At 46.5% G+C, this 27,821-nt stretch overlaps 1 protein-coding gene across 1 annotated transcript in view; it reads left to right on the plus strand.

The window, feature by feature from the left end:
• LOC115947376 (collagen alpha-1(VII) chain-like) overlaps nt 1-27,821 on the plus strand; it is a 96,405-nt gene that overhangs the window by 21,671 nt on the left and 46,913 nt on the right. The window contains exons 19-51 of the mRNA XM_034062895.1: nt 3,124-3,270; nt 3,466-3,660; nt 3,987-4,126; nt 5,322-5,445; nt 6,293-6,436; nt 6,733-6,923; nt 7,410-7,541; nt 8,683-8,757; nt 9,055-9,135; nt 9,224-9,250; nt 9,535-9,579; nt 10,258-10,326; nt 10,443-10,529; nt 11,198-11,224; nt 11,654-11,725; nt 12,101-12,160; nt 12,345-12,380; nt 14,926-14,961; nt 16,100-16,132; nt 17,222-17,293; nt 18,538-18,597; nt 19,618-19,653; nt 20,734-20,814; nt 21,561-21,596; nt 22,514-22,558; nt 22,760-22,831; nt 23,479-23,514; nt 23,624-23,659; nt 23,940-23,981; nt 24,493-24,546; nt 25,839-25,877; nt 26,051-26,086; nt 26,480-26,614. Coding sequence (XP_033918786.1) covers nt 3,124-3,270; nt 3,466-3,660; nt 3,987-4,126; nt 5,322-5,445; nt 6,293-6,436; nt 6,733-6,923; nt 7,410-7,541; nt 8,683-8,757; nt 9,055-9,135; nt 9,224-9,250; nt 9,535-9,579; nt 10,258-10,326; nt 10,443-10,529; nt 11,198-11,224; nt 11,654-11,725; nt 12,101-12,160; nt 12,345-12,380; nt 14,926-14,961; nt 16,100-16,132; nt 17,222-17,293; nt 18,538-18,597; nt 19,618-19,653; nt 20,734-20,814; nt 21,561-21,596; nt 22,514-22,558; nt 22,760-22,831; nt 23,479-23,514; nt 23,624-23,659; nt 23,940-23,981; nt 24,493-24,546; nt 25,839-25,877; nt 26,051-26,086; nt 26,480-26,614 — 2,501 coding nt within the window. The remainder of the gene's footprint in view (nt 1-3,123; nt 3,271-3,465; nt 3,661-3,986; nt 4,127-5,321; nt 5,446-6,292; nt 6,437-6,732; nt 6,924-7,409; nt 7,542-8,682; nt 8,758-9,054; nt 9,136-9,223; nt 9,251-9,534; nt 9,580-10,257; nt 10,327-10,442; nt 10,530-11,197; nt 11,225-11,653; nt 11,726-12,100; nt 12,161-12,344; nt 12,381-14,925; nt 14,962-16,099; nt 16,133-17,221; nt 17,294-18,537; nt 18,598-19,617; nt 19,654-20,733; nt 20,815-21,560; nt 21,597-22,513; nt 22,559-22,759; nt 22,832-23,478; nt 23,515-23,623; nt 23,660-23,939; nt 23,982-24,492; nt 24,547-25,838; nt 25,878-26,050; nt 26,087-26,479; nt 26,615-27,821) is intronic.

The raw sequence follows: 27,821 nt of genomic DNA on the forward strand, positions 1-27,821 counted from the left end.
CTTTCCACCACTACCCTTAAGTGGCTGCTGCTACCTTCAAGTCTCATGACTTGTGTCTCCCTGCTACCCAGTTTGACCTGGGATAGATGATCCTGTCATTGTTGGCACCAGTATTGTTCCTTCTTTTGGACCCATCTGGACTTTGTTTAGCAGAAGAACAGAGGGTTGGCCTTGGAGCCTTCCATATATCATGTCCCTTCATCTCAGCTTCTTCATTTGGCTGAAAGAGAAAGAGAAAAATAGATGCTGGCCCATTGAGGAGGCTCAAAAGATGATCCATTTGACCATTGCAAAATCCTCTGTGGAAGAAAAAGGAGACATGAAAATTACTGCTCTAGTGAAACATGTCCCTGCCCATGGCAGGGGGTTGGAATTGGATGAGCTTTAAGGTCCCTTCCAACCCAAACCACCCTGTGATTCTACTTAGGAAAGCTCTGCTGGTGGGCATTATCAGTATCTCAGTATCTCTTCCTCTAGGGTAACTACCTGTCCATCATGGATCATTGCAGTGAACCAAAATGTTGGGCTTTGTCATCCATAGAACCTTAATGCTCTGTTTAAAAGCTTTTCTCTATGGTAAAGAGCTTTCAAAACTTCCTTAATCATTGCTCACAACTTCCAGTGTATCTTTGTTTTTCCCATTGGTTTGCCCTTACAGGGTTTGCCCTTTCCAAGCATCAGCTATATCATTTCTTTCCTGGAATGGGCTTAAATCTCATTGAATATAGCAACTTCCCTGCCATTGCTGCTTCAGCCACTGACTTTTTGCTAGGGATCACTTCATCTTCCCAAGTCAATAAAGAAAAGGAAAACCTGACACAATTCCCCTGTGCTCCCTGCAGTGCTTTTTGAGTTACCGGGTCTTCAGCTTTCATTCTTATTGTAATTCCAAGGACATTTTGGTATTGGCAGCTTAAGACTTGCAGCATATGTCACTCAGGATGAAGTCTCCTGTGGTAGCATCAGTTTGTTGCTCTACATATTATGGGTAAGTGATTAAGGAAGTGAACATTCAGTTCTCGAGGGTGATGTAAGTGATCTAATGCAACTGTTCCCCTCCTCTGCCATGCTGTTAAAGCATCGACTGCTAAGTATCCAAAAATCATTGTTTTCAGCGTTGTCAGGGGCTCAGAAATGGATAACACCATGTCTGACAGTCCCCCTGTGCCCTCACTGGATCAATCCCTCTGAAATAGGTTTATAACTATCGATTTCACATTCCAATCAGATGAATCTTGCCACCACCTTTCAATAGTACCAATGAGATCAGATTTATACTTAGAAGTGGGTAATTCCAGTTTCTCTTGTTTAATTACCTCAGCTGCCAACATTAGTGCATAAAAGCAATTAAGAATTCCTTTCTTTTTGGTCTCTTGGTGTCTTGATTAATTTTCTTGTCCACAACTTGAGTTTTTTCCTAAATGACTATTCATTCATTACCCACATTCCTTACCCCAGATCCCCCCTCCCCCCAGCTTAAGCTCATATAATGCTCTCCTCCCTGCTGGCTGATTCTAGCCAGCCTGACCTATGAAAGATTGGGTCCCCTTCTATGCAGCTTGAGGTTGTTCCAGCTGGAGACCTCCTCTGTCCAGTGTTAAACAAGACCAACCACATGTATGTCAGTAGGGCTCCATCCAGAGCCAGCCTTTCTCTACTGTAAGAATGGAAGGACTTTGAGCTGGACTGGTTCAGCCTGGAGAAGAGAAGGCTCCTTAAGGGGAGACCTGAGAGCAGCTCCAGTGCCTAAAGAGGCTACAGAAAACCTGGAGAAGGGCCTGTAGGGACAGGCCAAGGGGAATGGCTTGAACCTGCCCGAACAGGGGAGACTGAGCTAAGCTCTTAGGCAGAAGCTGTTCCCTGTGAGGGTGCTGAGGCGCTGGCACAGGGTGCGCAGAGAAGCTGTGGCTGCCCCATCCCTGGCAGTGTTCAAGGCCAGGTTGGACACAGGGGCTTGGAGCAGCTGCTCCAGTGGAAGGGGTCCCTGCCCATGGCAGGGGGTAGAACTGAAGGAGCTTTAAGGTCCCTTCCAACACAGACCAGTCTGGGATTCTATGTGAAATCGCTTTTATGTGAATCAAAGGGGTTTAGTGCTGCTCAGTGGCATAGCTGCAAAAGGAAAAGTAGCTGAACTTGCCTGTTTGAGAGTCTAGAGTGGGTGGTGGGCTCCTGTAGATCTGTGCTTCATCAGTGCTGTCAACTTGTGTTTCACATGGCAAATTTCTTTGGGCAAGGTAACAGGCATCTTAAACCAGTTATCATCATTTTAACTGCCCAAAGGGAGAGAAGTAGAATGGTTTGAGTCAAACTCCAAGAAGGAGCAAAATCTCCTTTCCAGAATTTTGGGGAGTAATTGAGAACATTTAATGAAAATGGGATAATCATTTACACTGATTTAATTCCTTTCCATAGGAATTGAACTTTTTCATATTTTTGAAGGGAAAATATTGTTTCAGAAAGAAAAGGTGCAAGTTCCACTTTGAACAGTGCCAAAACTCATCGTTCACTATTTCCAAAATAAGACACTTCTAAAATGTCAAAACATGATTATGACTTTTTTTTGCAGATTTTTCCTATCATTATTTTAAATCCAAACCATCCATTGTATTTCTCAAGTAAGTTTGATTCAACTTTTCATCAGACTTCCCATTCATCAACAAAGAAATCCTGTTTCTAACCATGCCAACCACTGCAAACCGTTGGTCTATCACAGAGCTCAGCCTCAGGCACCACTTAAAGCAAATACCATCTCTAAACACTTGTACACATTCCAATTTTCCTGTTCATGTACTCAAGAATCCCTTTTTGCATGCAAACAAGCTTATTTCATCTGGTTTAGGACCTGACCATTGCAGTTTGCAAACATGTTTTTTATGGTTTAGCGTGAGGTGTCCCTGCACATGGCAGGGGGGTTGGAACTGGATGATCTTAAGGTCCTTTCCAACCCTAACTATTCTATGATTCTATGTTTTACTGAGAGCCTCTGCTCTCAAGCCAAGGACTCAACCAAGCTCCTGTTTGTCCGAGTTGATGTTATTGGAAGATGGATGCTACAGAAATGGAGTTATTTTGAGTTTCTCTGGCTCCCAGTCAATTCATGGTTTCTTTTCCCTTTTTTCACAGCTTCTGATGTTTCCCAGGAGCTGTTATCAGCAGCTTCTAGGTCATATCAAGTGATGGGACTGAGTGCCAAGGAAATGTATTTGTTTTCTATACGACCAATCTTTGGAGATACTGAGGGACCAGAGACAACTCTCCTTGGGCAAACAGGTATGAAGGCTGGAGACTTGTGTAGCAGTTTTATCTAGGTAAAAGCTATTGAGGCTAATTTCCTGGCTTTTTTACCCTTCTGACTCCTGGTAGGTTGTGGCATCATAACTGAAAGAGGCTTAAAACATAACTGAAAGAGGTTTAAAACATAACTAAAAGAGGTTTAAAAACACCTCTTCTGTTTGTCTCTTACAGTGGGACCTCACATAGGGTCACCTGCACTAATCACTCCAAGTGAATTGGATCTGATGAGATCTGCATCCATATCTCCTGGCAATGTGGGGACCACTCCTCTTCCACTGGCCACCACCACAAATCTACCACCAACCCCAGAGACCCCACTATCAACCACTGCAGTGTCTGCACTGCTGACGACTGTCCCTGGGCCAAGTGAGTGTGTATCTGTGTGTGATATGATGATGATGTAGCAGTGGGCCAAAACCACCAGAGACCATGGTCTTCTCTGATCTCAGAAGCCAAAACTAGTCTTTATTCATTGAGTAGTGAGAGGTGACAATATCAGGGAAAGGGAAGACACAAAGCCTGTAAAATGGAATTAAGCTCTCAGCACTATGGGGGTGAAGGTGCTGCCTGCTCACTCACCAGCTCTTGGCATCACAAGAGGTATTTGGTTTGTTTTGTTGCTGTAAACATAAAGAAACATGCTTCTGCTTTAGGACCCCCGAGTTTACAGAGATACCCTCTTCCCTCTGCAGTCTGTGGCAAGCTCAAAGCAGACATTGGGTTCCTGGTGGATGAATCTTCAAGCATTGGCCAGAGCAATTTCAATAAAGTGAAGGATTTCCTCTTCCGGATCATTTCCTATTTCCCTAAGATTGGGCCTGAAGGGACACAGGCAAGATTTTGTTCTTCTCTTTCCTGAAAGTGTTTTCCTTCCAAGTGTTCACCATTTGCTCACCTTTACTATGAGAGCAGTCTGTTTGCTTACATGTTGTGGATCAGAAGGACTAAGTGCTCTGCCTAAAGGCATATATTTGTCCAACAAAGACACAAATAGAAGCCTCCTAAATGTCAGCTTACTCATTTGGATCTATTTCCATTTCTCAGTTATTTTTCCAAGACCAGAAATTCAACAGGAATAAAGCAAATTCCAGACCTACTGAAATGGTGTCTAGGTTAGGGAGTCCAGGGATGCATTAGGGGCATGTACTCCTTTAGTGCCATATTTCTGCCCACATCCACACTGCTAATGGTTAGAGACCCAAGCTGGGGCCCAGATGGGAGACAAGGCACATGCCAGCAGATACCTCCTCTAGACAAGCAGAGGATGAGATCACCAGGCCATGATGTGAAACACCCCAAGGGCAAATGAAGCCTACAGCAAATGACAGCAAAGCCAGTGGGAAGACTCAGTAGATCATTTATTTGGGGTCATTCATACTTAACTAATGTAACATTTGAACTAGCTCTTTAAAAAATGAGACCTATGTAGCTCACTTTCAGTTGATCGGGAGGGGAAAACTTCTTGCACTCTGCTTTGCAGGCAGCTTTGAAGCTTTAGGTACATGATGCAGTTGTCCCACCTTATCATATAGTTCTGGGGAGATGAAAACAATTTAAGTCCTATAATATGAGCTGAGTAGATCCCTGTTGACTGCAAAAGGAAGCCAGCAATGGTTTCATTCAGGAGGGATGGTGATGCCATAGGAAGTACTGCAGCAGGAGATGCTCCCAGCCAGCCATGAGCAGCCCAAAGTGTGCCAGTCTTCTGTCGGTCCTATTCTGTATCCACCAGCCTGTGAAGAAATCTGTGATGCCCTGGAGAGTCAGAAAGAGTATCTTACCCATCCTTAAGCATATGGATTGTGCCCTATGTGCCTGCCAACCTGACAGACATTTTTGTTCCTGGTTTCAGTCTGCAAGAAACGCAATCTCTTGTTTCTGCTCTTTTTCTACCACAAGTAGTTATCATCTAACTAGTATTAACTGTCTAATTAGTGTATTATCTAACTCAAGGCAGTTTACTGAGTGATGGCACATTTGTTATGTGCCTGAGCCCTCCATGTTTTCAACCCCCTTGTCTTTGGCAGGTTGCTGTTGCTCAATACAGTGAGGAGCCCAGGGTAGCCTTCTACTTCAACCAGCACCATGACCGCAACAGTGCCCTGAAAGCCATCAAGGGCCTGCACTATACTGGAGGCAACACAAGAACGGGTGGGTATGGCTGAGCTGCAGACATGGGGTTGACCTAGTCCCAAGACAGACTCTGAAGGCCAGGGAGTGTTTTGAACCCATTTACTTGGTTAGAAAGTTATGGCCCAAAGTTCATTGAAGTTTGAGGACAGAGACTCGAATGTAGTTTGATTGCCAGGGATGGTCTTTCCAAGTAGCCTGAGGTCCTATATCTACGTACCAGTTTTACTGCAGGGTTCCTCTTCTGCACTTGAAGGAAGTTTTTATACCTGGCTTGCAGATAAGCCCCATAGACATTAGGGGAGGAGAGCTGATGCTGAAGCATCTTTATTGCTTACTGTATGCACATTTTCATCAGCAAATTCTGTTATTGCCTTGTATAACCCAAGCAACAAAACTATGTAACCCATCCTATTTTCATCACCTAATGTCCTTTGTTCCCATCTGTTGACAAGTAGCACAGCTCTTCATTAGGGTCTCAGAAATCCAGACACTTTTGGTTTATGTAGTTCAAAAGCTCAGAGACAGGCAGGACTTTCCAAATGCTTATTCCCAGCAGGACAACAGGGTTTACCTGGATCCCTGAAGGTACATGAGCAGTAATTCTAAGTTGAAGGTAGCTTGTTTTAACCTTATCATTTTTAAATGGCCCAAATAATGTTCCCATCAGTCAACATAAAGGGAAACTTTGAGACACCTGTGTGTGTTAACTGAAGGCTTAAATACCTCCTCCTGGCTCAGTAGTATTGGTCAGGAACACAGAAAAATGGGGCTGATCCAAATGCAAGAACAGGTCAGAAAAAGCAGGGGTGAAACTGCAAATTCCAGGGTAATCCCACTTCTAATCCTTCTTTTTATGTTTGCTCAGGTCTTGGTATAACCTACATGCTGAAGGAGTTATTTCAGTCTTCCAAAGGGATGAGACCAGATTTCCCCCACATGATGGTGCTCATGACTGATGGGCAATCCCAGGATGATGTGTTGCCACCAGCCAGAGTAGCCCATGCTTTGGGTAAGAGTTGCCCTGTTGCATTTCCCTGTTCTCCATGGATTTCCAAGGGGTGGAGGGTGGTACACTGTGTGATGTGTGTGTTCTGGCTTTCTTCACTCCTTTATCCTCGCTTCTTTCTGTTCCTAGCTTGTGTCTCTTAGTTTGCTATAGCTCACACATGCTGCTTCGAGTCTGTTCTCATGTTATAGGAGTAACTGATCCCAGCAGAGGATATTAACAGGAAAATGGTGATGATGGGGTTTGTAAACTCTGATCTCAAACACTTTTGCTGCAATTGGGTGATCAATGTGTTTCAGGGATCCGCATCATTGCTGTGGGTATCTCAGGAGCTGACCCCACTGAGCTCAACAGCATCTTGCTGCAGCAGAACCTCCAGAATGTGTTCTATGTCAGCACATTTGATGACCTACCTCATATCCTCAGAGAGCTCATAGAAGTCATTTGTTCTGACCCTCAGCCTTCAGGGACCCAGCTACCATCTGGGGAGGTGAGATCCTTCTTCGAGCTTTGATGACTATGAGCCATCTCTTGGTGTGGGTCATGCACACAAAGGGCAATCTTCTTCCTTAGGCCAAGTTTCAAAGCAAAGTTAAAACAGATTTAGGATACTGGGTCCAGTCCTGACCTCACTGTCCAACCCTAGAGATAAGGAACAAAGTTTGATATCAAGGGGGTGGAACTGGCGAAGCCAGAACGTGGCTTTGGAAGTTATCTTGAATAAAGCCACTACAGAGCACTTGGATGTGTTATAAATTCATTGCCCTCTTCTAACTCCGGTTGATGGGTCATTGGTATGGATGTGAGCTCTTCTGCAGAGTATCTATCTCCAACAGTGATATTTTATGGCTGTTTCAATGGAAAGGTTGCTGATATAAAAGCACAGAGACCTCTTGAGACCTGCTGAAGGTCATTGTTTGATATCTGGTTCCAAAGCCTGCAGGATCATTAATCTAAGCCAACCTCAATGCTGTAGGTTGCCAGACATGAAGCTGACAAGCAGTTGTTGTTTGGTGACACAGAGAGCAAGCCACACATCCCTGATCCATCATCAACCGAACCACATATCCAAAGAGAACAGAAGGCTTGTGGTCCTTGGTGTATAAAGGTGAGGATTAGTTCATTGGTGTCTGCTTAGGGGACTATATTTAAAGAAACACTGATGACTTCTCTGATCAGATCACTTATCCTATCTGTATGATGTGGAATTGTGTCAGTGTCAAGACCCTTAGCTTTGGAAACCATGTCCATGATTGGGAAGGTCATCCTAGAAGCTGCCATTTCAGCATGGGAAATGCAGCAGCCTCCTGTGCTCCTTCCCAGCAAACCAATGAGCTGCAGGTCTTCCATAGAGCCCACATCATATCTGCCCATGCAGATGTCCCAGATGTTCTGTGGCATCTCGGATAGCTCTAGGCTCCATGGGAGCCACTGAAAAGACGAAGCAGCTGCCACTGCTCCTGACTTCAGAAATAAAATGTCAGGAGGCAAATCTACCCACTCCTCCCATCAAGGAGAAAGCCAGAGGACATGAAGAACAGTAGAACAGACCCAGAGCCCGTGTGCTGGTTGAGTGAGTTTACTGATGTGGCTGTAGCCAACAAGATTGAGCAGTCTATGTTAGCTTTACTGGAGAACATGAGGGTTTCTCTAGTAGCTTGGTCAGTGTGGTCAGCCAAGTCTGGTCATGATTCAGTTCATAGGCAGGTGTCTACACTGAAGTGAAGTTTATGCTGTGGCAGTGAGATGCATGTTGTCCATGGATGGTTGAATTAGGGTCTTTATTTCATCTCTGCCAAACTTATTTCTACAGTTTCTTCCATGGTGGGGAGAAGAATTGCATTGACACTATCCTGAAGTCTTGCAGATATGTAACCAAGAATACTTAGAGTGTCACTGAGACAGAAAGAAGATCTTGAACTGTAGATGTGACATGGGCCAAGACTTCTTGAGGCATCAAAATGTTCCCTGACTGCATTTTGTCCTCACACAACTCTGTGTTCTTCATCCCCTTCTCCCAGTTTCAGTGCAAACCAGAGACAAAATAAATAATGCATGACCTCCAAGGGATTTTAAATAGTCTGAGGATGTGAACAGGTCTCCTGGATGGTCAGCTCTGCTTCTTCCTTTTGTTGCATAAGCCAAGCGTACTAGTCTGTGTCTCATGATCACTCTGGTTTGAGTTTATTTGCTGTCCTTTGATGGATAATAATGTCCTCATCATATTCTATTTTCCTTTTCCTTTCCAGAGTTCCAGGGGCTCACCAGCTCATGGCCCCTATGACCCATACAGCTTTACTACAAAGGGAGAGAAAGGAGAGCGGGTGAGTTCACCAGCATGAACCATCCACTCAGTTAATTAATATGTATCTAAGTGGTTAGAACCAAGGAATCATCTTCAGATCTTTCATGTTGGTGTTTTGATATATCCTGCTCCATGCTGGCTTTGAAAATTGGGCAAATGGGAACTCATATGTGTACATACATGTACAGGAAACTGGGGATTCTCACAAGAGGTGCTTTTGGAGAGGCACATCACTTTGGGTTATACCCAAAGCTCTTGAAGCTCTTTGGGTTTGCAGGGCCCATAACCTACATGTTGTTACTTTCCCTGTGTTTAGGGTCTACCTGGGAAGGATGGCATTCCTGGGCTGCCGGGGAGACCAGGGAGAACAGGTCCTCCTGGTCCCCCTGGACTCATGGTATGTATTTGCTTTAACAAGCTTTGTCCAAGTGCCATTGAAGAGAAGAATAAGCATGGCTCTCTACTCTTTCTCTCCTGTTTTGCAGGGTCCTCCTGGCATCCAAGGAGACACTGTAAGTAGAAATGCACAGCATCCATTGGTTCTTGGGCATACTATACTGTTACTACATCAGGTGTCCATCCTACATGCACCCATCACTAGAGAAGGACATACAACACATTGACTCCACAGGTGACAAAGACATGGTTATCATCAATGTTGGGACCAAAATCTATTTTCATATTCACTTTAAAAGCAAATGTAATTTTATTAGAAGCAGATCTGTAACTTGAACATTCCACAATGATCTTATGGGTGCTTTGCTGTTTAATGCAGCAGGATTTGTTTTAATTCCAGGGATCTCCTGGCTATCCAGGACCAGCGGGGCCAAAAGGAGACAGAGTGAGTTTCATTCCTGGGTTTCATGGGCAAAAAGCTATTGTATTGCTCTGATCTCTAATTTCTAGGCATCCACAGTGACCTTGGGTTAATATGAGTTTCTGAGCTCCATTAACAAGCCCTACACAAGTCTCCAGCTTGGGGAGCTGGTCTTCAGCTTTGCTAGGGGAAATCTAATGTCTTTATGGAGAAAAGTGCTCAGTCCTTGTCACAGGCTCTTGGCACATCTTGGCTGTTTGCAGAAGAAGGTAGCCCTGAGTTGGGTCATTCTGCCTTTTTGTGCTTCCAGTATGAACAAGCCTGTTTGCATACATTTAGGACACAGAAAGGTAAGGCTTCACAATCAACTGTAGGTAGATCCCAGCAGCAATTGTTCTGTCTTTCCCAAAGCCCCAGTGCACATTCCTCCTTCTTCCTTGCATCCACCTGTATGGCTACAGATCATGGAACAGATCCTGCTGAAAGCCAACCTTTTATTCTTCCCCTGGGATTAATTCTCTTCCATGCCAGTAAGCAAAGCTCATGTCATGGCCATTCTGGTACCTCTGCTAAGGTGTTGCTGCAAGTAGATGGTTTGAAAAGGGCTGTTTGGCTTTAAAGTTGCTTTTGTACATCAGAAGTCATGATACTGCCTGTCTGCTTGATGAAGCTAAGAATGTATCCTTCTCCCTTTGTGCGCAGGGTGAACCAGGCTATGTCCTGGGAGGAGTGGAGGTGATTCCTGGACGAAATGGGCAGCCTGGACCCCCTGTGAGTATCATATCCAAGGTGTGCTGGGCCCTTTAGCCTCCCAAAGGCTAGCAGAGAAGGGAAGGGAGCTGGGAGAGAGCCCACATCCATCCCTATCCTGGTTTTCACTGTTGCAGGGACAAAAAGGACAGCCGGGGGTTCCTGGGGTAGCAGGACCACCAGGTTTACCAGGGCCACAGGGGCCACCAGGGATCCCCATCAAGGTGAGTGTGGTGATTCGAAGCTTGGCACTGTGATATGCCACAGAAGGGGGAGATCCAGGATAGCCCATAATCTGGATACTCTTCAATCAAAGGCCCTGGAAATGCACATTTCTCCTCTCCATCATGAGATTCTCCCATTGAGATATCAGAGGAGGCATGACAAAGTGTTCCTATCATCAGGGCCCTGCTGTTGAACACAGTGGGAAATGATGATGGAACTTGGGATGGTTACAGTCAGCCTTGTCTAGCATGGACTAGATTCATGGCTGCTAAGCCTTTTCCAGCTCCACATCCCTAGGATGGTTGTTCAGGGATTGGAGTGGAATTCACAGGATCACTTTTGCTGTGCCAAAAGTGGCCTGATTGTCATCACCAAATGTCTCCTTGCACTGGGGATGGGTCAGAGAGACTCAGCAGACACCAGGAGACCTAAACTCCCTTGCTTTACCCAAAGGGGTGAGAGTTTGACACCAGATATTGCAGGTTGAGGTGTCTGGACCATGTAAGATAGCAGAAACCTCTTCTGAAGCTCTGTCTTCCCTTGGGGATGAGGATTTTGGTCTCTGGGTTTGTCAGCCTGCAGGAGCTTTTTACTGGGACTAAGTTTACAGATGACCCCTCTCTAAATTACCACCCTATGGTAATTCACAGTGTCCTTTGTGTTTCAGGGCGAACCAGGGGATTCAGGAATCAGGGTAAGTACTTGAGATCGGCTTTACTTCTGCATGTGATGAGAAGCATTTATCAGTAGTATTTCTAAGCTGGCAATAGGCTTTCATACCTATTAGATGTCCATCAAGACTCATAAAGGGCTGCTGGGACATGCAGTAAGACTGTCCTGTGCTCCATGCATGGCCCTCATAGAAGGAATGCCATCAAGGGTGATAGGGGAGTCATGGGAGAGCTGGTGAGTGGTTCACCAATGGCCAGTTCATAGAATCACAGAATGCTTTGGGTTGGAAAAGACCTTAAGGTCACCCATTTCCAACCCCCTAGATAGGCACATCAGGGTATATATTTCTCTGTTTGTGTTTCTGCAGACTTAAAACTGAACCTTTTCTGTAGTAGGACTGGTAACAACTGGTTTGAAAGAGAAAGATCTGATGCTGCATCTTCCTTTTCAGGGGAAACCTGGCTTGCCAGGCCCTGTGGGGCCGCATGGTGTCCCTGGACTGCCTGGACCAAGGGGAGAAAAGGTCATTACTTAGATATTTGCTGAATCCATCAGCTAGGAATAGCTGAGACAAAGGCATAGTAAGATAGACATGTTGGATGCACACTGGGATCTTCCACCATTCCCTTTCTCTCCCTGCTTATATGGGTTGGCATTTGTGTGTGGTTGAATAGATGCTCCATCTCCATCCAAGTTAATCATCCTCTGCATCCTCTTGTTTCCACTCAGTGGAAGATCTCCTCTGTGGTTCGTGCTCTGAGGAACAGTGTTTCCTCCCAGACATGGCCCAAGCCCTGCATGCTTCCTGTCCCCTGGATATAGGGTTGTTCCATTGAATGCCACATTCTGCAACCTTGGGGACCAGCTTTCCTGAGTGAATATTGTGTTTTCCTTCTAGGGAATGGCAGGAACTGGCATTCCCGGCACTACTGGAATGAAGGGGGAGGAAGGAGAGCAGGTTTGTTGGCAATTTTGAGTGGGATTTGCAGCTAAAATCCCTTTGGAGGGTTCAGTGTTTCCAGAGTCCCCTCCAATACCTCTTATCAAGGTGTTCCTTGGAGGGCCCATCCTGTGGTTACAAACTGAGAAGGGAAGATATTAGGTTTTAAAGTCTAAGTTTTCATTGTTTCTCCTGTTTCTAGGGGGCTATGGGACCTCCAGGAGCACCAGGACCAAAGGTGGGTGCTGAAATGCTGAACCTGAGTCCCTGTGCCTGGTACTTGGGTGCCAAGGAAAGCACCTGGCTCTAACCATCATCATAGACTGCAGGAATATTGTGGCATCCTTAGGTTTGTACATAGCATCATCATAGGCTGTGGGAATATTGACCCTCTACGCAAAAGCTAAGAGGGAATAATTTTCCACATCAGCAGTCCCTGATCTGTGGGAGTCATTGCTGCACAGACCTGGAATGGTAGCAAGATGTGGCTTTTTAATCAAATAATAAATGGCATTTTTGTGGCCAGTGAAACTCTACAGAAATGTGGGAATTCACATTAAACATGTTTTGGGAGGAAGGTGTAAGGAGCAAATTGTCTCACATCTGCATTTTCAACACCTACCTCCAGGCCAGATTCATTCCTAGATTTCCAGTGAAGAAAGCTCAGCCCTGTGAGAGTCGATAGATCCCATCCTGAAGTTTGGTTTTTCTAATGCAAGCACCCATTTTTTTTCCAACTTTTGGAGGAAAAAAGAGCTTTGACCAATTCTCTCACTATACTTAAGAGCCTGGTGTTGGTGGAAAGGAATGGTTTTGGCTTCATGGTGCTCCAGATGAGACTGGACAAATACAGCTCCAGTTCAAATATGGTATCTCTGCTGTGAAGCCGAAGATAACACATGACAAGGAAGGGACTCAAGCAGGAAATAAAGCTGCAAGAAACCTGGAGAGGGGCTTGGGACAAGGGCCTGTAGGGACAGGCCAAGGGGAATGGCTTGAACCTGCCCAAGAGAGGGGAGACTGAGCTGAGCTCTTAGGCAGAAGCTGTTCCCTGTGAGGGTGCTGAGGTGCTGGCACAGGGTGCCCAGAGAAGCTGTGGCTGCCCCATCCCTGGCAGTGTTCAAGGCCAGGTTGGACCCAGGGGCTTGGAGCAGCTGCTCCAGTGGAAGGGGTCCCTGCCTGTGGTAGGGGTTAGAACTGGGTGGACTTTAAGGTCCCTTCCAACACAAACCAGTCTGGGATTCTATGAGATTTTAGCAATCAAGATAAAAAAGCAATATGTAAATAGAGAAGCTGTAATATCATAGACTCAGAGAACTGTAGTAACTGCCCTGGACCAATATCTCACTTTACTCCTTTTGGTTATGCGCAGTCTGATCAAGCTCAGGACAGTCCATACATACATACAGTAATATATGTGTATTATATGGTAGATAATTATGGCATAACTATACAGTAATTATGTATTATAATATGCATGCATTTTAATATTAGGCATTATATATAAAGTAGGTTTGATTATACAAGAAACCTTAATATATTCTAGATACTCTGCAGGTAATTAATATGCAATATAGCATGGAATATATATGTAACATGCTATATATGATATATATGTGATAAACTTGACGTTTTCTTTTATTTCATTTGCTTTCCTTCCTGCTTTCACAGTCTTTAGTGGAGGTAACATGCTCAGTGTGTTCTGCAGCATGGGATCCTCCAGTCTCATCCTGCTCTGCCACTGGGGCTTTGCCTTAACTAAAGCATCTTCTGTTTTCCAGGGTAACAAAGGGCAAGGAGGTGTTAAAGGGGAAAAGGTGAGACTGGCCAGCACTGGAGTGCAGAGTAGGAGGGGAAGGAGCTTTGGCTGGTTTTGGGCTCAGGACAGAGCAGTTGAGGTACCTGGTTGGAGATCCAGAGGGAGGGATTTGAGGTCTCCCCTAAAGGTTCTCCCAGTTTGACCGGATATAACTGGGCCACATAGGTACATGCTGCATAACTGCAGGGTTCAAGGAGCTTGCAGCTTGGGATAGACCTTGTCCCAGTGGTAGATCCCCAGGACAGTCTGCAACAAGCAAACACTGACAAACCAACCTGGAATTCTCTTTGATGGTCCATACTGAGTATCACAGGTTGCTTTTATTGAGCTGTGTTTCAGGTTTACAGCTCCCGCAGCTGCACTTGCATTTGGTTATAACCTCAAAGATCAAAAATCACCTCAAAGATGAAAAGAGACAGCAATATTTCTTCCTAAGAATAGCTACAGCAGTGGAAAACAGAAACAGGCTGAGTCCTCCTTGAGTCAGTGCTCCTTGCAGGAGCAATGCAATGCAAGCACAACAGGTCCATATACTCACAGCTTCCAGTTCTGAGCAGATTCATGGGGCTGGGTTATGGAAAGCACTGACCTGGTCTTGTAGCTCCTATGCATCTCATGAGTATCTCCATACCTTTTCTTGCTTGCAAAGGACCATCTTTGGTAGCTTTACGTGGTGTGAGAGCTTGCAGCTCTCCACTTGGTCTCCTGCTAGATGGCAATAAGGCATCCTGGAGACAGACATCAAATCATAGGATAGGTAGAGTTGGAAAGGATCTTAAGGTCACATGGGGATTTCTGTCTCTTACCCAAGAGTCCTTATAGCCTATCTGTCTTGTAGTTAGTGAAAGATTGGGCTGAAGATCTTCCTTGTGCTCTCTGGCTGGGAGCTTCTCACTGCAAAAGAGACCAAAAGTTGCTGAATCTGATTTCAGCCTGGTGGAAATTCTCTTTTGATGTCTTACAGGGGCTCCCAGGACCTCCAGGGCAGAAAGGAGACCAAGTAAGTCAAGCAATAAGGGCACAATATGTTTCAATAGCTCAGGTGAAGCTATCCTGACTGTCCCAGCTTGTTCCATGTGTGCAGCTTTTGCAACCACTGTCGAGTGTGTTCATACATAGATGAAGCCAGCAGGGATGTGCTTGAGCTCAGCATCTCCTCTCTGTTTTGCTCTTGTGCTTCTGAGATGAGTTTTGAGCTGTTTTAAGGAACAGATGGGGGAAGGCAATGGGCAGATAGTTTTCCTTGCCCCAGATTGTTCATTTTATGTCCTTTTGCCTTGCAGGGAAACCCAGGATTTCCAGGTGCTCCAGCTATGGGGGTAACTATGTGCAAATTACAGCCCTTCTTGTGCTATAGCTATAAGGAATCACCACCAGCAGTGCCCATAGACCACGAGCGATGTGTCCCACTGAACTGCAGGAAGAATGAACCAGACCCTTTCCGTGTCCCTCCAGCCTTCTGCTCCCTTACTCCACTTCTTGTATTCCCAGCCATTGCACCCCAGTTGCCCACTGTTTTCTCAAAGGAGCTTTGCTGCTATTTGGGAAACACAAGGATAAAGCCTCCCACCACTGAAACGCTGTGCTCCAGGCCTGTTCTCCTGCTCTAGCTCCTCATTCCCTATGGGGATGCTTTGGTCCCTGCTGAAGAAGCACTGCTCTTCATGTCCCTCCAAATGCTAGGGCAGCTTTGAGGTGAAACCTTGGTGGTGGCCACCTCTTCGTGCCCCATGGCATTGCTGCAAGGGCTGTGGGAGCATATGGAGGCTGCATTAAGGACTGAGATCCACCACCAGGACGAACTGATGTGTTCTGGAGGATGCTGGAATGAGTAGGGACATTGCTGTCTGAAGGCTGGTGTGTTAGAGAAGGCTACAGCAGTTATCTACCAATAACACACATGAGTGATCATTCAGTCCCATCTCTGGAGCCAAAACCTATTGAAGTTGGTGGGGTTCTTCACAAACTTCACTGGGAATGGGATTTGGCTTGTCTTTTCTAGCCATGAGTGCTGGTCATGGGTTTCCTATCCCATAACAAGGCTGGGATTCTCTTGCTTTGGAAAAGGTAACATGAATAGACCCTCCTTTGAATGTCTTTTTCCTAAATAAGAGAGCATTTCTGTGATTTATCCTCAGGTTTTGGGACCTCCAGGAAAGAAAGGTGTCAGGGTAAGTCCATTAATCAGCACTGCTTGAAACTTAGGTGAGACCTTTGCCTGAAACAGGGGAGGTTGTACCATGTTTCACCATCTGAATCATATCTCCCTTGTGATTGACTAGGAGGAGAGGTTGAAATAGTAGCAACAGTCCTGCCCTGCTGGTATTGCTTTTGCTTTTATTAACATTTTCTGCCTGTCATTCTATTCCTAGCCCCAGTCTGCAGGGAAAACTGGGATTTCCATGTGCTAGTTTTGGAAGGGAGACATCACTCAAGTGCAAATCCAGCCACTCACAGAAGCTGGTTTCCAACCAAGGGAGGCATTGACATAAAATCAAAGCAGAACTGAGGCTAGAAGGGACTTATGGAGGTCTCTAATCCCATCTATTGCTTGAAATAGACCCCACTTCAAAGCTGGGTCAGGTTGCTCAGGACCTTGTGTGCTGAGCATCCCCATGGATGGAGATTTCTCCATGTGTTTAGTCCCCTCAAGCAGCATTTGGCCTCCCCATGACTGAAGGGAATTGAATTTCTCAGCCCAAGGAGATCTTCTTCATACCTCCATTAGTCCATATGGATGAGTTTTGTCCTTTTCCTTGTGCTTGGATGTTGGAGCAATCTCCCTTCATTGGTCTTACTGTCCACACTGCTTAATATTGGTTAGCAAAGTGTCTCTATTCCTTCAGGCTGGCTGCATTAGGAAGTGGACTGGGGTTTTTGCAGTGGCCTCATGATGGAATGTGGCCTGGATTATCTTACATGTTTAAGATAATGATGATTATTAAATGATAATCTCATTGCCAACCTTCAGAGAAATAAAAGATCTGGATTTTATTCTGCTTATACCACTATAAATGTACATTTGGTGCTTTACAGCATACCAGTTGCATGGCTGGGGAGGGTGTAACTCCTGTGATGAGTTTTGTATGGCAGAAGTCCACGTACCACAGAGAAAGCTTCAATGTAAACCCAGAATTAAGTGGATTTGGTGATGGAATGGTTTTCAGAGTGCATTGGAAGCACAAAATGCAGCTCAAGGGAGCCAGATGAACAAGGCTTCCTGCATGGTATTATTAGCTTTGGAATGTCTTTATGCACAGGGAGACATTGGACCAACAGGGGCCTTGGGACCACAAGGAGACAAAGGAATCCAAGGAGACAAAGGAGAGAAGGTAACACACTTGCTTTTCTTGGTGCATCCTTTATGGCTAGAAGGGTTTATTTTATTCACGTCCACAAAGGACCCTGAGGCAGATGGAATTCCTTCCCAAGTCTTGCTACCAAGGAGCACCCATGTGCTGAAAGCCAAGGGGGGACTTGTCCCGTGTAGAAGTCAAAAGCTCCTTGAAAGGATGTCAGCAAGAGATGCAGTTATCAAAGCTCAGCTCAGGCAGCAGCCCAGGGCTGAAAATGAATAGGATCTGCTCTGTCCTTTCCTGCAGCTTCAGATGTGGAGATTTGTGTCCTGAGCTTGGAAGCTGCTCTGGAGAGATGCTGTTATCTCCTTCTGCATCTTGCTTAGCACCAAACACAGTTACAGGAAGGATGGGAAGCAGGCTGACCCTTGAGGGGACTGCAGAATAGTGCTGAGGTTAAGATTGCCAACAGTGAGCATGGCATAGGATGTGTTCCCAAGAGTGCCATAATGAGTAGAGCAGGGTCATGCCACCACATTGTGTGCATGGTGATGGAAGAGTTGCAGCCACGATCTGCAAGATCAGAATGGGGAAAGTGAGGCACGTGCTGGGTTCCTCAAATAGAACTCTAGTGAGTGTTGGATATCCACAACAGCAGCTCTCAGAAGTGGCAAGGAGTGTGGTTAGGAGGGGAAAGGGACTGTGCTGGAGCAAGTCCAGAGGAGGCCACAAGGATGATCAGGGCCTGGAGCAGCTCCCATATGGAGACAGGCTGAGAACACTGGGTCTGTTCAGCCTGGAGAAGAGAAGCTGCTTGGAGACCTCAGAGCAGCTTTCAGTGTCTGAAGGGGACTACAAGGATGCTGGAGAGGGGCTCTTCATCAGGGACTGGAGTGATAGGACAAGGGGTGATGGGTTCAAACTGAAACAGGGGAAGTTCAGGTTGGAGATAAGGCAGAAGCTGTTCCCTGTGAGGGTGCTGAGGCGCTGGCACAGGGTGCCCAGAGAAGCTGTGGCTGCCCCATCCCTGGCAGTGTTCAAGGCCAGGTTGGACACAGGGGCTTGGAGCAGCTGCTCCAGTGGAAGGGGTCCCTGCCCGTATCAGGGGCTGGAACTGGAGGAGCTTTGAGGTCCCTCCCAGCACAAACCAGTCTGGGATTCTATATGGTGGCCATAAAGGTAAACTGAAAGGCAGCACCAGCACAGGCTTTATCTCTTGCTGTGTCTCTGTTGTACATAGAGTTGCATTACACTGATACACACATCATTGATTTTTGCAGGGAAGTCCAGGTTTTGGCATTCCCGGTCAACCTGGTCTAAAGGGAGACCCAGGAGACAGGGTGAGTGGAGCAGGAGGCTGGATGTGGAAAGGGGAGGGCGAAGGAGGCAACTTGGGAGCTTCAGAAATGAAATCTCTCTGTTACTTCCATGTATGTGAATTTGCTGGGGTTCATCCCTAAGGGAGTTAATACTGAGATGGTGACAAGGAGTTGGGCTCTCACCCTGTGTTTGGGGAACCCATGGTGGTCTTGTGTGATGGGGTTTGTCATCCACAAAGGGGTGCAGAGAGAGGATCACTCATGAGCATGCAAGAGAGCACAGATGGCCAGTGCTCAGCTGGTAACTCTGCAAACAGCAGAGCCAAGGAAGCCCCATTTCCAGAGGTTTCATGTCCTAAAAGAGAACTTGACCTTTATCTTCCTCACTTTTGTGTCTAAGAAGGTGCAAGCTTCTGTTTTCTCCCATGTGACTGATACCCAGTAAGGGTTGGGTTAATGCCTCAGTTGTTCCCTCCTACATTGGTATCAATAGTCCCTTCTATTTTAAAGCAACAAAATCTTGCAAAGCTAACTTCTTTGTGGTCCTCAGCCTTCTTAATGGTTTCAGACAGCAGCTTTGCAGCAGTGAGCCTGATGTTCGCACCCTTTAGATACAGCAGAGGGACCTTCACCTGAAATCCAGTACCTAAATTCCAGTACCTAAAGGGGCTGCAGGAAAGCTGGAGAGGGGCTTGGGACAAGGGCCTGTAGGGACAGGCCAAGGGGAATGGCTTGAACCTGCCCAAGAGAGGGGAGACTGAGCTGAGTTCTTAGGCAGAAGCTGTTCCCTGTGAGGGTGCTGAGGCGCTGGCACAGGTTGCCCAGAGAAGCTGTGGCTGCCCCATCCCTGGCAGTGTTCAAGGCCAGGTTGGACACAGGGGCTTGGAGCAGCTGCTCTAGTCCAAGGGGTCCCTGCCCATGGCAGGGGTTGGAGATGGAGGAGCTTTAAGGTCCTTTCCCACACAAACCAGTCTGGGATTCTATGAGATTATTCTACCTGTATCATTCTTTCCATGTGACTAATGGCCTGTATCTCTGCAGGGAAATGTAGGCTTGTCTGGCAGACCAGGGCAGAAGGTGAGTGTGTGCAGTGATTGCAACATCTAAAGCATTGCCTCAGACTGATGTCTGTGTCACCCAAGGCAACTTGAGTCAGTGGTGGTTTATCATGGCCATGGGGCTTGTGTCAAAAATGGGGAGGGTTCAGACACTGAAAGGTCTAAACAGGTCCTGCTTTGCTCAAGTCTCTGTGTGACACACAGAGCCCTGCATAGAATAACAATGAAAAGATGCTCTTCAATCTTTAACAAGGCCTTAAAAAACCTTGCAAATCCTGGATTTTAGGATTCCTCCTTGCAAAGGTTCTAAAACGGTCAAGAGAAACATCCCTAATGTGGTGTTCAGTGAATCTGTCTCACTGTGAGCATTTCTCAAACAGCATCGCTCTCCAGGCTTGGCTGGAGGAGCATATGGATCTGGGAAATGTTACAGCATGATACGTACGTAGCCCAGTGAATAGGATATCCAGTCTGGATCAGCTTCATGGGCATGGAGAAACTGGATGTCAAAAGAAGTAAAGGAGAGACATCCAAGACAGGATGTGTTAATGCAGTTGCAAAGCAGAAAAGGCAACAAAGGGTGTTTTGGGTTGGGATGAGGCATGGTGAGGTGGTTGGGTGATGAGGAAGGTGACTTGTACAAACGTCAATCAGAACAGATGTGTAATTACCCACCAACGAGAGCTTAACTGATTTTACATTGAAATACTTAAAACATGGAGGGGGAACTGATCCTGTGTCCACACCATGCTCTCAAGACATGGCCCATCTCCTGGGTCTCTGCTAATGGGCCCCCTCAGCTGAGCTGCGGAGCTTTCTGGAGGTGGAGAACCTCAAAAAGGTCTGTCCTGCAGTGTCTGCCAAGGCTGGTTGTGTAGTCTGGATGGACTACATTAGAGATGGATGCTTTCCAGCCTAACCCACTGAGCAAGCACCATAAATACAGCCCATCCTAGCAGAGGGTAGTGCTCTGAGCCCACTGGAAGCAGTTGCATGGCTATAGGACCTGGGCATGCTGTCTGAATCTGCCCTGCAGTGTCTGAATATGAGAGCAGTGAAATGCAGAAGAGGAATGTAACAACAGTCTTGTTTTCTTTAGGGGGATACAGGTCTGAAGGGACAGAAAGGTGAACCAGGATTACCTGGGGAACCAGGCAAGACCGGACTAAGAGGTAAAGATGTAAGTAGAAGCTATCAATCCAGTCAGATTGATGTCTTGCTGAAGCCCTTGGTGTACTGCTCTGTACCAAGCACACAACCCCACCTTATGCCCTTGCAGTAGCAAGTAAGAACAATTGACAAGATGGGACCACTCATTCATCTTCTACAGGCTGGGGAAGAGACAGGTCTCAACACAACAGTGGTCAACAAACAGGAGTGGACAAACTACCTCTGATTAGATGTGATGGTTTGCTCATCGAGGGTTCTGATGTCTCCTTTGATCTGCTTGCTCTTCCATTGCCAGTGCGGAGGCAGATCCTTTGCAGGTTGTCATCAGGGTGTGCTTTAGGCCATGTTTATTCATGATGTTATTCAACATCATGTTTTTTCATCATTGAGTCATGGAACTAGGGAACTAGCACAGTGTGAGCCACAACAGCCCTCAAGGGCTTGCTTGTGGTTTGAGGGCATAATAGTTACTTCTTAGGATCAAACAAGGTGGCCCCTCACAAATGCATCATAACTGACTTCTGGAAAGCCTCTGCTAACCACAGGCAGTGAAGACTCCTCTTTAGTTCAAAGGACTGAGTTGATCCCTCAACATCAAGTAGAATGGGATCATCAAGGGAAGCCACGTTTCTGATCCTGAGGCTTCAGTCACTGGTGATGTCAAAGCAAGAGCTCTTAACCTGAGTAGGAAATGAGGGTAAAAAGGACTTGGTCATGGGTGGAAATGAAACCCAGCACTTTTGCATTGTGTTGTAGGGAGAAACAGGGAGGAAAGGCACCTCTGGGACCAAGGTAATCAATGGGGAGCCCACAACTCCCAGAGTTACGTGGGTGCCAAATGCAGCTCAGAGCTGGAGCTGTGGGTATAGTGGTGTAGAGAGGGAATGCACTGAGTCAGAGTGAAGGTCTGTCCAACCCAGCATCCCCAAGAGTGACCAACATCCCTGGACATCTTTAGAACAATACCAAAGCAGGATGTCCTCTGTGAGAGGTGATGTCTCATGGGTTGAATAGCCCTTGGTAGACTTTGTTTCCATTAATCTCCAGCCCACATAAACCTTTATCACCCTCAAAACTATGGGCAAGGCACTGCACAGGTTAATGAAACAGCAGCTGGAAAACAAATCACTTTGGTTTAAAGCTGACCCATGCTCATTATATTCCCTGTTTACTTGTACTTAGTTAGATGAGACCATGAAGAACCCCTTCATCTTGCCCTTGGCTTTTCTTTCTCTTACTTTAGCTTTGGTTTCATCTTCCAAAGCTGCAGGCTGAAAAAGAAAGGCCAAAAAACAACTAAACTGTGCTTCCTTTGGGAGATAGTTCTTTCTGCTCTGCAGCTGATGTAGGAAACAGAGTGCCATGAATAACAGTGGGGTTTGGTGGGAATAACCTCATTCTGTCCCTAAATATGAACACTCTACAGTCACCCTACACCTTCTGCCCCATTTACTTCATTTATGGGACTGCTTTAAAATGCCATCCCAACTTAAGACATCCCATAAACCTGTATTTGTACTGGCTTTCCAAACGTTAAGAATGCCAAAGAGGAGATCTAGCCTGCCTTAGAGCCACTGAATGGTAGGTGTACTCAGTTCTCTCCCATTAAACATTTCCTCCAGGTTTAAGTGTAGTAAAATTAGTTATCACCAATGAAGGTTCAACCTGATGGAAGCAAGCTTTTAAAAGCTATTACTCCTCTCTTTTAGGGAGAAGCTGGCGTCCCTGGAGAGCCAGGAAAGAGAGGAATCAGGGTAATAATGGCTATTACTATCATTTTCTGCCCAGATTCCGGTGGGGCATCAGAGGAGGTTGCTCCTTCCCTCTCCATCCCAGTGAAAGTCCCCACTTAGAAACATCCATGTGCATGCAAAGTCATGGAGGGGGTAACGTTCTTGTTGGATTTACTTTCCTGAGCTGCTGGATGCTCTATTTCTGTTTGCTTCCCCATATAGGGTCCACGAGGGCTCCCAGGACGGCCTGGAGAGAAGGGGATAAAAGGCGATACCGGACAACCTGGAAAGGATGTAAGGCAATCCCTAAAGGAGCAGTTGAGAGAGGATGGACTTGGGATAGTGCAATGCCAATTGAAGAAAACCATATTCTTCTTCTGCCTTACAGCCTGCAAGGCATAGAGATCTCCCTCCCTGTCTTTTGGGGAAGTGCATCTGCTCTTCATAGGGAAGATCAGTGCTGTTTCTCCCTTTTGTTTGATTACCTAGAGCACATATTAAAGAGCAGGATGGGCACTAGGGGGTTCTGAGTGTACAAAACCTTCCCTAGAGCCACACTGTTGGAAATAAAATGCTTCTCATTCAGTCTAGTGGGTAAGGAAAGGAAGTTATGCACTTATGCATTGTCTGATCTCCCTCTAATAGCTTTGGGAAGCACTAAGACCAGCTGCATTGTCAGAGGTCTCAAAGACATGGTGTTTCTGCAAACGCTGTGAAACTGAGTAGAGGAAAGTCCCTGCTGAGCCTTCCCACTGAGGCAGAGGTTCATAATCCCACCCTTTATTACATATCAGAGAACCCTTCACAGGAGAGATGTCGAAACCCAGATTTCATTAGCTCAAAGATGGGCTTATGAATCCATCAAATGCTCAGCTGGCAAGAGACTGCTGTGAGCTCCTGCCGTGGCTTGTTCTCATCCTGTTTCTTTCTCCACCTCCTAGGGAATCACTGGAGAGAAGGGAGACAAGGGTGAATCTGTAGGTTTGCACATTCCCATTGATAACCTTGCATGAGGGTCTGTTTGGGGGCTCAAATGTTGAATTGCACCATTCACTATTGGGTTTTGGGGTGGGGGTGTCTTCATAGGGTGAGCCTGGGCTGCCTGGCACTCCTGGAAGCACTGTAAAACCTACTGCTGTTGACTTATATATTTGTTCAGGGAAGGGATGTACTGGGATTTATCATGAATGGTGGGTACCACAGAGGACACATTGCCAGAATGTATTGCTTTCAACCATGCATGTTATGGAATGCATTTCCTTTCTAGCCTTATCAAAGGTGCAAAGCGATGCAGCTAGCTCCTTTACAGATACATACATGAATCCCTCCACAAGTAGTGTGTTATTGATGCTGCAAGAAGATTGTGACACAGAAAAGCCTAAAAGCTTGCTTTTTTTGGCAGATATCCTCTCTGGAGAACACCCTTACCCTGAAAGGTGACAAGGTAAGAGCTCCTTGCTGCAGACGATGGGTGTTGAAGCTCAATTTGTGATCATTTTCCACATGTTGTGTATTTTGTAGCTTCATTACTTTTATAAGACAGAGTTTGCAAACATAGCCTGAAACTCCCAAGTTCCTTAAGCAAATACTCACTGTTCCCAATGCTAGCAACAAAGATCCTCCAAACACAATGCATCATCTTCATACAGGGGCTTGGAGCAACCTGCTCTAGTGAAAGGTGTCCCTGCCTGTGGCAGGGGTTAGAACTGGATGATCTTAAGGTCCTTTCCAACCCTAACTGTCCTGTGGTTCTAAGAGCAGAGCTGCTCCAAATTTACACTTCATTATGTGAATTAGTGTGATAGTTACAAGTCAAGGCTGGTTGGTTCATCTGAAAAAGGTGTTGTTAGTCTGGGGCCAGCATGCAAGAAATGCCACAATATATGATGAAACCACCATCTCCACTGGTGATTGTAGAGGGATCAAAGAACTAACATGTTCCTTCTGGTTTACAGGGGGATCCTGGGAGGGATGGATTGAAAGGCGAAAGAGGTCCTCCAGGCCCAAAGGTATGTTCAGAATGCATGGAGCATCTTTGTGTTGATGCATTGTGTTGGGGAGGGGTAGAGCGTCCATCTCACATCTCTTCTGGCTCTCTAAAAGGTTGGGTTTTCAAAGCAGTTTCTGAGATGGGCTCAGAAGCATGTGGTCACAGTGATGATGTAGTCCTGCCACTCGATTAAGCAGATACACAATATCCAGGTCAGAAGATGTTGTTCAGGAGTTGAATGGAATAAAGTTCTAAACTGTTCAGGAATGTTTCCTTCCTTTCCTCCCCGCTGCAAGTTGAAGAACACATCAGAAAGAGATGTAAGAAATGACTTCTGATACCACACACATCTAGAGAACTTTACAGATGGAACCAACTCCTTCAGTCAATGGAGAGGAAAACGGTACAGAAAGCATCAGTGGGTACAGGTAGATCTCCTGATTGTCATGAGATCCAGGTCATTGTAAAGGCAAAGACTTATCCAGGAGCCTCAGATGTACACAGTTCAACCAGTGCACCAATCCTGCACCTCATGGAGATGTATCCTTAACCATGGCATGGAGCTGCAGCACCACTGGGGCCTTCCTGGCGCCCTTCATTCCACCGGAATCTGTCAATGCAGACACCAGATTTCAGTGAAATGAAGCCCATCAGAGGGGCAGGTCACCCCCACCTCAGCAGATGTCCCTTGCTGCAGTGCTGGACCTCCCAAGCCATTGCAGCTCATCTGTAGATTCATCTTTGGTGGTGGCCCAGGATCACTCACATGGAGAGTGTCACCCTGAGGGCAAGGAGACATGGACAGCCTGACTATGCCACTTGCTCTTGGGTATCCAACCCATATTTGACCCAGACTGCATGTGAAGTAGGGCCACCAGCACCACTGGCCACATCCAGAAGGGATGTCAACCATGGTGGTACCGTGGCCACCCTTCTCTTTGCTGCTACCTCTGCACTGCTGCCACCACAGTGACAGCATTGGTGGCACCGAGGGGCCTCAACAGCCTTTGCTTCTTGAGCATAGCCAAGAGTTGGAGAAGGGAATATTGCAAAGCTCTGGTCTAAACCTCATTTTGATGATGCTCTTGTCTGTCAGGTCCATGCCTGCCCTATTTTATATCCAATGAAGGAGTGAAGGAGCCCATTGACCAGGGTAGGATTGAGCCTGATGGGGCTTAATCTGGGGTTATAGCATCAGCTGGTAGCAGAGTAAGGGCCACATATGTGACCCTTGCCCCTTCTCAGAGCTTCTCTTCTTGCTGCTCACTGGGATAATGACTTAGTTAATGAGTTGTTCTTGTTCATTTGAAGGGAGAACCGGGTCCACCAGGCAAAGGAGTGGAAATGCAGGTAAATAAGATTTATAGAGCATATTGATGTTGGAAACACCTCCCTCTGTCTGGGGTTAGGGTGCCAGAGGAGACCCCATTTGGGTCCATCAGCTTAGCTGTCAGCCACCCACAGCACCAGCTTCCTGGTCTGGACAAGAGAGGAGAAGTTCTGACCCTTCTTTCCTCTTGCAGGATCTGGAGAGGCTTTTTGAAGCAAATGGTATCAAGGTAGGAACGCTTTGACCTTCTTCTGACAAGGTGATTGTAATTAAGCTTTTCCATCTATTCCCTCTGGTCTGGAGATGATGTGTGCTCATCCCAGTCCAGCACTGCACTCACAAGAAGGCAGGGTTATTGCATGTCCTTTTACAGCTCTGGAGCCAGGCTGAGAGAGCTGGGCTGGGGCAGCCTGGACAAGAGAAGGCTCCTGAAGGGGAGACCCCAGAGCAGCTCCAGTGCCTAAAGGGGCTGCAGGAAAGCTGGAGAGGGGCTTGGGACAAGGGCCTGTAGGGACAGGCCAAGGGGAATGGCTTGAACCTGCCAGAACAAGGGAGACTGAGATGAGCTCTTAGGCAGGAGGGTGCACTGTGCTACTTCCTTAATGGTCTCTACTGGTTGCAGCTGGCACTGCTGAAGGAACTCTCCAATGTGCTCCTGCGGGATGGGCTGGATGTGCTGGTGCAGCAGCTCAGTGGCTCCAGGACAAGCCAGACCTCCAGGAGAAAGCCAGCAGCTCTGCATGTCACTGAGCACAGTGTAAGTATTGTCATCTATCAGCCTTGGGGCACACCGACCTTGGAGGAAATAAGATCCAGAAATGAGTCACTGAAGGATTCAGGGTGACCTCTGTCATTAAGGAGGTTGTGGTGACTTGAAGCCACTTTCAGAAACAGTTAAGCTGGAAGAGGCTAATGGCCTCATATCAGAATTTTGGATCTTCAGGTTAAACTGATGAGATTACAAAATACTCTTTTCAGTGAGAATAAAGCAATCAGTCTACCATTATTGTTGATGGAAGTAGCTAGAAGCCATGGAATCATGCAATGGTTTGTGTTGGAAAAGACCTTAAAGCTCATCCAGTTCCAGCCCCTGTCACAGGCAGGGACCCCTTCCACTGGAGCAGCTGCTCCAAGCCCCTGTGTCCAGCCTGGCCTTGAACACTGCCAGGGATGGGGCAGCCACAGTTTCTCTGGGCACCCTGTGCCAGCGCCTCAGCACCCTCACAGGGAACAGCTTCTGCCTTATCTCCAACCTGAACTTCCCCTGTTTCAGTTTGAACCCATCACCCCTTGTCCTATCGCTACAGTCCCTGATGAAGAGCCCCTCTCCAGCATCCATATGTTCTGCTGTTTATTTTCACCTTAGGGAGTCTGCAGACCCTGGCACCCTAAACTGATGCTCTACCTCCAGGCTCTGTGCTGCTTCTGTCACCTCCATGCTGACTGGGGCATCATGAGTAGCATCAAACACCAGTGAATCCTGCAACATCAAAACAAATGGGTTGATGTGGTGATGACAAACTTGAGCTCCAAGGACTCACATGTGATGAGCTCATTTCAGTGTTTAAAGGGTGACTACAAAGAAAATGGACATAACCTTGGGCGATATGGTCTAGTGTGAGGTGTCCCTGCCCATGGCAGGGGATTGGAACTGGATGGTGTTAAGGTCCTTTCCAACCCAAACCACTCTATGATTCTATGAAGTGTAGATCTATGCTCCATCTGGTCTGGGGCAAAAATAATATTAGTAGATTGCATATCAAATGTGTACAAGCTTCTTGTGAGCTTCCATGTTCCAGTGATGCCTCCTCCTGATCCTCATCCTCCCTTCCTTTCCACCCTTGTCTTCTGAGCTAAAAACCAGCACAGATTGGGCTTGTTTCAAGCCATCCCATGCTGGTTACATGTTGAACTGCAACTTCTCCTCACTTGGAGGCTGTAATCAAGGTGCATCTCTCCTGCCC

This window comes from Melopsittacus undulatus, chromosome 5 (assembly GCF_012275295.1).
Source record: "Melopsittacus undulatus isolate bMelUnd1 chromosome 5, bMelUnd1.mat.Z, whole genome shotgun sequence".
Lineage (NCBI taxonomy): Eukaryota > Metazoa > Chordata > Aves > Psittaciformes > Psittaculidae > Melopsittacus > Melopsittacus undulatus.